At 32.0% G+C, this 10,115-nt stretch overlaps 1 protein-coding gene across 1 annotated transcript; it reads left to right on the top strand.

Moving 5' to 3' along the window:
- Positions 1 to 91: 91 nt before the first annotated feature.
- Positions 92 to 8,481, top strand: LOC148614692 (osteopetrosis-associated transmembrane protein 1-like). The gene is made up of 6 exons (XM_088588989.1): positions 92 to 542; positions 1,447 to 1,561; positions 4,437 to 4,603; positions 4,981 to 5,106; positions 5,670 to 5,835; positions 7,250 to 8,481. The coding sequence occupies exons 1-6, from the start codon at positions 150 to 152 to the stop codon at positions 7,360 to 7,362; spliced, it is 1,080 nt and encodes a 359-aa protein (XP_088445115.1). The 5' UTR covers positions 92 to 149; the 3' UTR covers positions 7,363 to 8,481.
- The last annotated feature ends 1,634 nt before the right edge of the window (positions 8,482 to 10,115 follow it).

The following is a 10,115-nucleotide window of genomic DNA, read 5'->3' as shown; positions in this document are numbered from 1 at the left end:
GAAATAAGTTATTACTCGTTCACTTTTAACAATATATTGTTTAAGAACGTAAATACGAAACGATGAGGAGAAAAAAAAATCACGTGAATCTACTTTCGTTTTAATTTATTTCTTCCGGTTTCACTTTGCCTCAAGTGGAGAATGACAACATGCAGATATTGGTTTTCTTTTTGTTGTTTATATGCAAATTTTCGGATGTATTAGGAGACGATACATCTAATCATAATATACCTGAACATGAGGCTGATCAACTAACTCCTTATTCCGTAACTAATCGTCTAACCAGAAACAGGAAAGGCATTTTGTTACTCCAAAAGCTTGAAAATGTACAAGTGTCTGCTGAAAACAACCCATTGTTTTCCACTAATGACGAAGGTACACTGCCAGTTTATGAAATATGTCTAGCCTTCCTTAAGGAGTTTGGACAGAATGCTGCAGATTTCATAAAATGTACCGTAGAGAAAGCAAGACCATTTAGATTTTGTGAAAGCTGTGTTAAAGAATACAAAAGGGCTATGACAACATTTCAAGATATCCTACAGGTACATGTATATCATAATTAATTATATTTAGTGGACTGGTTTTATATTAGTAAAAAAGTGCTCATTGGGTGAAGAATAAAAAAAAATATTGCTTTGTATCTCTGTGAATTATTTTGATAATTATATGAATACAATTTTGAAGTCCTTGGAAAATTAACAAGGTTCCCATATTTAACTTTCACTCATTATGAAACCTAAAAATCTCCCAAAGTAGGGTATGAGCACATCATATGCTTTTTGTTGAGGTTTATTGATAATTTCAGTGGTATTCTCAAAGTTTTCACAGAACATTACATGTATATTAGAATCGAAGAATATAATTGTTTTTAAAGACTATATGGAAGTAAAGTACTGACTGCAATAAACAGACCCATCCTGATAAAGTCATTCTTTTGGTTTTCAATAGAATCTTGGTTCCCTCGATTTTTCTCTCAAACATCCTTCAAAGGATCTTTCTGAAAATTATGGGATACTATAGATTGATAGGTCAATCTCATTATGCTAAACAATTTACTTTTGCAGAATTTCAGCTAAACCCAACTGTTTTTGAGTTATTTGAAAAATTCATCAATTTGACCCCTATGGTCTATTTTAGTAATGGTGGCCATGTTTTTGCCAGATCAAAAATCCCCACAAAGATACTCTAAAGGACATTCAAGTAAAGTTTGGTTACAATATGTCGAATAGTTTTAGAGCACAAGATGTTCGAAAAAGTTTGCGGACAATGTATTATGACGACTGACACATTGTGATGACAACAGTCTAATTAAAATTAGACCCTCTGATTTTTATTTGTTTCGCCAAAAAAAATGCAAGGTGTAATTTTAATTAGACTGTGATGGCAATAGCTCACATGGCACTTTGGGCCAGATGAACTAAAAAAAGAAAAAAAAACTTTCTGTAGGATGATCAGCGATGGAGCAGTTGTAGAAAAATTTTACTGAAAGCAGACAGAATACAAGTTCTAGACACAGTGCATAGCAACATTAAAGAAGTGTGGAGAGATGCTTATTGTAATGGTGAGTGTTGTTACTGTTTGTTTATTTATTAGAAAAACTCAGCCGCAGAGTACTGCGTAACAGGAGTATATAAATGTATATATAAATATAAAGTACATACATAAAAACACAAAAAATCACACATAAAGTTATCAAGACAATATTTTCACAATATTATTGCATACAAATAGCATATCTAATTAAACATCTTTTGCAGTTTTTGCATGAATATCGACACATTTATTAATACCTTTATATTGCAAAATTTTATCATGCCATACATTTTTTCTCTACTTGGATACCTTGTATAATATGATGGTATAAACTTTCTTCTTAAGTCTAAAACTACATTATTATTACACTCACAAACATAATGATATTCCTCCCCAAGACCAGTTCCACAAATTCTACGTATTCTATCTTCCCTTGGGATATTCCTCCACCTCCCCGTATCAATGGGAAACTTGATATTACGTACCCTTAATCTACAAAAATTTATCCGGTAACTCAACTTTAATTTTAAAAGATAAGGCTCCAATTGAAATTCATGTTTAAAATTAGAATATTCACCTCTAGACGAGTTGTTCATATCAGTAAACCATTTTTGAATAAACTGGTCTTGAAGACGCTGCTTAACGTTAATTTTCATAAGATTACCATCAACATTCTCTTGGATATTCCATATTTCACTGAGTCCACAGTTATCAAATATAGATTTTAAATAGTTAATCCACTTAAAATTATATTCACCTTGTTCACACATGTAAATTAATAATTTGTATAATTTGCCTGACAATTTATTTTCACTAGAAGCTGATTTATGCCAAAATCCAACCATTTTCAGTTTGATCTGCAGTTCAAGTGGAAATCTCCCAAGTTCCCCATAAACCATAAAGTTTGGTGTAGATGATCTAACACCCAGTATACGTTTGCAGAACTGAAGATGTAATTTTTCAACATTAGCCTTATTTTCAAACCCCCAAATTTCCGAAGAGTATGTCAAAATAGGAACAACCAATACATAATACAATTTTAATTGCAGATCAATCGGAATGGAAATATTTTGAATCTTTTTATATAGTGCATAAAGAGCTTTCTGAGCTTGGTCCACCAATTTTTTCCGTGCTTGGACAAAATTTCCATTGTAATTAAATAAAAGACCCAAGTAAACATAGGAGTCTTTTATTTCTATATTTTGATTAAACAATTTAAAAGAAACATGTTGTTGTGATTTCCTTTTAGAGAAGATAACAACCTTTGTTTTTGCTACATTTACACTCAATTTCCAATCAGTACAATATTTTTCAAAGACAGAAAGTGCCTTTTGTAACTCTGGTGCCGACTCCGCAAAAATAAAAGAATAAACAACTTTATATACATATTAAGGTTGTCCATAACCTTTTCACTCAACATTTTTAAACCATCCACAGAGTTTTCAGACAAATATTCTTCCAAGTCATTAAGGTATAAGACAAAGAGAAAGGGAGATAACTTTTCTCCCTGCCTTACACCGATTTCACAAGGAAAGAATTCAGTTATTAATTCCCCACTCTTAACACAAGACTTAATATCAGTGTACATATTCAATATAACATTAAACATTTTCCCACCAATATTATTTTTTACAAGTTTTCGCCAAAGTCCCACCCTCCACACAGTGTCAAATGCCTTTTTAAAATCTACGAAGGCACAAAATGATTTTTTACCCGAATTCAAATATAATGAAATTAAAGCATGCATGACGAACATACTATCCTGAACAGAATAACCCTTTCGAAGTCCACCCTGGGCATCAATAATAATCCCAATCTCATCTGACAATTTATTAAGTCTTGAATTAAGAATGGAGGTAAACACTTTCCCCAGATTTGACGTAAGACAAATTGCATGGTAATTATCTAAACTGCTTGGGTCTCCCTTGTTTTTGTATAATGGTTTAATTATCCCTGTTAACCAAGAGTTTGGAATAATCCCTGCATTAAGCACCAGATTGAAAATTTTCATATAAATAGGCAGGAATTAATGTACCGTGCTTTATATATAGTCATTAACTACTTCATCGTCCCCGGGAACTTTACCATTGCATAAATTTTTCACTGCTGACAAAATTTCGTCTTCTGAGATTTCCCTATCTAAAATATCAATAATATCGTTATTCTCTATATTGTCTAATAAATCTTCAATTTACTTAAGTTGTAAAATTACAAAAACAATACATACCAAGTTGTGGTGAAGTCACAAATTCACATAACATGACATGATGGATCACTTGTTGCAAAGTAATAGTCATTACATTTCCCCAATTATTCATAATTTACCCTCCTGCTTTTGGAGAGATATAAATGATCATGATGTCTATTCATCCATGTCCTTTTTCTGTTCACAACTCTTTGTTAAATATTGTCTGCAACTAAATGTACTAATCACAGCCAATTGGTATTTTGACTGATATGTAGGTGTGTCATATTGTGGGGTCTGCTTGAAGTAACAACCTCCTGAAAGACATGGGTTTTATATTTTGATCATATCATTACCAGGGTGGGAATATGGAGTATCCTTTAGTGAGCTTTTTCTAGTCTTTAATAAGCGAACCTTGTGTACATGTGATGAAAAGAACAGTGGCTAGAGGAAGCTGTTAACTTCAACAGAAGATTGATAAAATTGAAAGAATTATCTTGTAAAAGGTGCTCAAAGTAGGATTTAATATGCACACAAAAATTGTGTTAGGTACTAATTTAATATCTCCTTTAAATTATCTACAAATATCACAAGTATCTTTTTTACTAAGTATGTGAGTAATAAGCTGTCAGAACTTTACACAATGGCTGTAATACACTGTCAGAACTTTACACAATGTCAGTAATCAGCTATTTGAACCACATATTTTGTCTTGCAGGATGCTTTGTGCCTGGCAGTATATCAGAGGATGGAAATGGCACAGTTACTTATGAATACAGTGAAATAGCTAAGCGATTCAACACGCTGTTTAGAAACACAACAAAATGTATACAGAAATATTCAAATATTTCTGTATTTGAAGAGTTACCATCCTCTGCTTTTCAGGTTTGTTTTTCCCAATATCAGACAAAAAACCTTTAAGCATTTTTATAGTATATAATATGGTTAGTGTAAACTTATGGAAATTTTGAAGCCAAAAAAAAAAAAAAATTGCAGATGCTTAGTGTTTGCACTAAATACTTAAGCTCACAGTATACTGGTAATTTTTAACAGAATTTAGTTTGGTGTTTTTAGACAGACTGCTAAAATTAGCCAAAATCAGCTCAAGTTATCCCCTTTAGAATGTTTATTGTACTAAGTATGTTCCATCTAATATTGAAATGTTTTCTTTTCCTTGATTTTTACAATTAAATCTTTTTTTGAAAGAAATAAATAGCAATACATATTAGCATTATGACTTTGGACTATGAAATACCTTTCAGGATTTTCCATCAGGAAGCCAAAATGCTTGTATTGCATGTCTTGGTGTTTATCAAGAACTGAATATAGAGTTCAAAGATGCCATGAAGAAAACCAACCAAGAAGTTTGTATGGATTTGGTTGATATGGTTAGTTTGTAATGGTGATTACTAAAATGATTGTTGTAAAATATTCTTTGATTTTCCAGTATTAAAATATAGAAAACAAACAAATGGCACTTGCTTCTTTGTGGAAAAACAAATCTTGCAGTTAATACATCAAGATAGCCATGTATAGCCCTCTTCATAAATGAAGTCTCAAATTACCCAAGTTCATCAGTCCTCATACAATAGTTAATAAATTGAACATAACCCTTCTATCATTTAACAGTCACACACAATCCCAAGACATGAGCAAATGTCAAAAGACAAGACAGTTCCTCAATATTTTGTGAATTAACATGATAGAAACATAGAGTTGTAGAGAAATACTAGCACCCATGAAGCAAAATGAAAAGGCTCATTACAATAAAAGCTTGGCCAGCAAAATGTTGTAAATTTATGATTGGTTTTATTTCTATTTGAAAGGGTTTTGCATGAATTGCTTGAATTAGCCTTTTCTAAAGTGTGAACTGTTTAGTTACCATTTTTAGGGTTGTATTTTTGTATTTTGTTAGGATCCTCTTTTTAATTGTCATTGTTTCTTCTTTCAGATGAATTACACCAGAATAACATGGGGATTAAATTTGAAATGCACCAGGTATCATAGCACCAATGCTGCTATTATTATTATAGCTATATTGGTTACTGTTGTAACTGTAGCTTTCTATGTAGTCACTGGGATTAAAGGTAGCAGAAAGGATAAGAAACTCATGAAACGTATGTGTTTTAGAATATGAAAAGCTTTATGCATTGCTGCAAGCTTTAAATGAATAATCTTGTCTGTACCTTAGTATTATTCTAAGTTTTTTTTACCAGTATTAACCCTTTATATGAAGTTTTTGACAAGAATTAACCCTTTATATGTTTCTGATCAATTTTTCATATTTTTTTCCAATACAGATCAACTATGTGATTTTACTGTTCTTCTGAACTTTCGTTAACATTTATCAATAGTTTCAAAATGTTTAACAGAAAACATCACTTTGTTTCCAGTGACAGATCCAGGGGTTAGCCTATTTGTTAGAAAAGTTACTTAATTCAATTCAGTTTTTACTAAAATATGCTAGAAGCCCCTATCTGGATCCACCACAGGCTCCACAAAATTTTTTATGCCACATCTAGACTTGCAGTAAAACAAATTTCATTGAAACCTCACTAAAATATTGAGTAATAACAGTTTAACAGTCAGATCCTTGTTTTACACAACTCAATCTCCTGTATTTGTTTGGTTTATGCATAAATTGCATTTAAAAAAAATAATAGTAATATGTTTACTGTTATATAATTTTAATACTGGGGAGGATGTATAGTTCGTTTCTTTCAGTAAAATGGAACATTTTATGATCGGGCAATTATTGTTTAGGATTAGTAAGTGCCATTTGCTACACCCATAGCAGGGAAATAGTTTAACCTTCAGAATCAATACCACAAACAATTGTCAATAAATCTGACCTATTCATAGAAACCATACCAAAATGCATTAGTGTAACCTGAAGATCTTACATCAGGGTTTGAAATAACTGGATGACTGATTGCCAATTTCAGTTGGCAGTAGCTTGCAAGGCAACTGATAATTTTTACTTGCATGAAAAATAAACAAAATATAAAAGGAATTTACACAGACCATACAAAACTTCAATTTAGATTCCAGAAAATGACTATAATGCATGAATTAGCACCATTTACGTGTACCTAACAGTGTTTTTGTTTTCAAAGAATGTTCATCCAATTTAGATTACAAGTGCATTCTTTCTCAAAGTTGAATGTTGGTTTTTTGATTAACTGACATTATTAAAAAGAAATAAATTGAATAGAAAACATTGAAATTCATTGAAGAAAGAGAACTCTTTAATTTAAGCAATATTTGGTTGCTTTAACATCATTTTCCAAGCCATCCATTGTTGATTTAAAACAAACTTTATACTATTTGACAAACATATAATATATCCATTACAATGGAACAAAAAATTAAGTGGGAAGAAATTTACCCTGTGCCACCCATATCATATCTGTCAGATTTTTATATAGATAACCTCTTAACAAATTAGGGTAATGCAACTTAAGTTGTCACTTAGTCCTTTGGCAGGCACATTAAAATATTTAATTCTAACCACGTACATTTTTTTTACAGAGAAGAGAATGTCAGTGCGGTCAGCTGCAGCTCTGTATGGTACTACTGAGCTACACCAGGATGGACTAGATAACAATGTTGATGGAATCAGCCCTCGAAGAAGTCTTAGTTAATTCTGGGTGGGGTGGATTCTGCCATTGGAGAAGTGTTAGTTGATTATGGATGGGATGGATTCTGCCCTTGGAGAAGTGTTGGTTGATGGATGAACATGTACAAATACATCCATAGGGCTTAGGCCATTACACAAGAAATGATTCCTGCTGTTTGCCTCCCCTTAACTGGACCAGTTAATCTTAACTACATGTAAACCATTTATCTGTGCAACATTCCAATCATTGATCATCTGTATCATTATGCAATACATTCAGTTTTCTTGGCCAAAAACTAACCATTTTTTTTATTTGAGAGGTGGATAGATCTAGAGTTTACCATGAAATGAAGAGACAGGATATGGTTTTAAAGTGAAATAAATTCAAGATGAATAGTTTGTCCTATATGAATTGCAACAGTTGTCTTGTTCACTCTGGCTTGGAACAATGACTTTATGTTCTAATATACACTCCCAGCTTGGGGTGAAAAATAATTTGTCAAGTAACAAATTTGTTAAAAATGGTTCTTATTTACCTTTATTTAATTTTTTCTGTCCATGGGTGATTTAAAAACATGTTTTGATAAAATTTGGAATAAATCCCAGCTCTCTTTCACACCCCTCCATTAAATAAATAGTTGATGCTTTAAACAAATGTTATTGCTATTACAATGAAACCTGTCTAAACCAAACCCTGAATAATCCAAAACTTGTCTAAACCCTGCACAATCCAAAAACATATCTAAACCCTGATAATCCAAAAACCTGTCTAAACTGGACCCTGAGCAATCTGAAAACCTGTCTAAACCAGATACTTCTTGAAGTCCCTTTGTATCAATTTTACTGTATTTTAACCTTGGTAAACCGAACTCCTTTCAAAACCAAACAACTTTAAAGTCAGAAAGGGTTTTGATTATGACTGGTTTCATTGTATTTTACATTCAGATTTTTTTTATTTTTCATTTTATACTTTTGTTCTCCTTTATAACAAGAAACTTGTCATATTTAAAATGTGCAATATACTTATTTAATGTATTGTAAAGTTTCTATTGTAATGATTTCCCTCCTTAAACCTACTTATACATTTATTATGACACACTGTAAGTAGTTTGTTAACCATAAAACATCACTGTAGTATCTTTAATTGTATGATTTTTTTTCTTTTGAGTCTGAACTGACAAGTATTTGCACTAGAAGCTGTAAAGAGCCTGAATAATTTACTTGGTTTGATAAGCAACATTCTATTGTTGTAAAAGTGCATGTCCATGTTTTTCCTGGATAAATTTTCCTGATGCTCATACCTAAGGAACAATCATATCAATTTTCAATGAATTCTGTCCAGTAGTTTCTGAGGGGAAATTAAAAAAAAATTAATAACATTAAAAAAAAAGCAAAAAGATGTCAAAGAAGGGCAATAACTCCTACATGGCTTAAAGGATTTACATAAAATTTTACCACAGATAGATCTCATTATGCTGAAAGCTTTTGTGAGTCTAAACCTAACAGTTTTGGAGATATATGCAAAATTTGCTGTATGACTGCTACATTCTTTTTTAAGTAAAGGCGGCCATGTTTATCCAAATGGATAAATAATCCCCACATTGGTTCTATGCAGAATACCCTAAGAAATATTTAAACCAAGTTTGGTTCCAATTGGTTTAATAGTGTTAGAGGAGAGGATTTTTGAAAGTAATAACATAAAAATAGCAAACAAAATGTCAAAAAGGGCAATAACTCCAACATGGCTTAACAGATTAACACGAAATTTATCCCAAGTCGAAATTTTGCTTACAACAAGGAACATTCATATCAAGTTTGGTTCTAATTGGTCCAGTACTGAGTAGTATCATTAAAATAGCCGAAAATGTTCATAAAGGGCGAAAACTACTACATGGCTTATCAGATCTTCACCAAAATATGACCACAGATAGACCTCGTCACGCTGAGTACTTTAACCCTAGTCAGAATTTAGCGTAACCTAACGATTTTAGAGATACCAATGTATAAAAAAAACTGCTGTCTGACCCTTATATTCTTTTTTAATTAACGGTAGTCATGTTTGTCGACGGATCAAAACCCTACATCAGTGCTAGGAAAAATACCCATCAAGTCTTGTCCTAATCAGTCCAGATTGGCTAAGTGTCAGAGGAGAAGAGTTTTGAAAAAAATAATGACTACGACAACGGACGCCAAGTGATGGCATGCGCAATAGCTCTAACAATTTTACCGTATACTGTTATGTTTGTTAGATAGAAAACAGTAAAATAAGACTCTGTTAGGCTGCAGGAAAGTCTGGTCAGTAATTGTTACCTTAGATAGCAAGCAGAAACTGCACATAAACGTTTTAATCAATTTTGACGACTCTGATAGACGCAGTAGAGATTATTACCGAAGATTGTTTAATGGCAACATATCTTCACAACAAAATGTGTTGAAAGACTTGGCCAGAATTCCTTTTTAAAACAAAATCTGCTAAAGATCGAGTTGGTCTCATAAAAATTAAGAAGACTGTGGGGACACAGTTCATTATCAATGGAAAGCCCAAATTAAGAAATGAAAAGTAGCAAAATTCAATGAAATTTATAGAAAGTAAAGTGTTATTGATGAGAGCTGCAGAAAATAATAGCTAATTCCAAAAATCCACACAATCTGTGTAATTATTGTATTACAAACTTAGCTAATCAAAATTCAATTTATTTCAACATTTTTCTCCTGTCTGCACAGGGAAGGCAACACTGCAGACTTCATTCTGTAATCAGGCTGACGTATTAAAAGTTT

The sequence above is a fragment of the Perna viridis genome, chromosome 6, assembly GCF_037379345.1.
Source record: "Perna viridis isolate PV_CMFRI_1.1 ecotype Kerala chromosome 6, ASM3737934v1, whole genome shotgun sequence".
NCBI lineage: Eukaryota > Metazoa > Mollusca > Bivalvia > Mytilida > Mytilidae > Perna > Perna viridis.
Note: the sequence above shows the minus strand (reverse complement) of the source record. Positions and strands in the feature narration are given on the sequence as shown.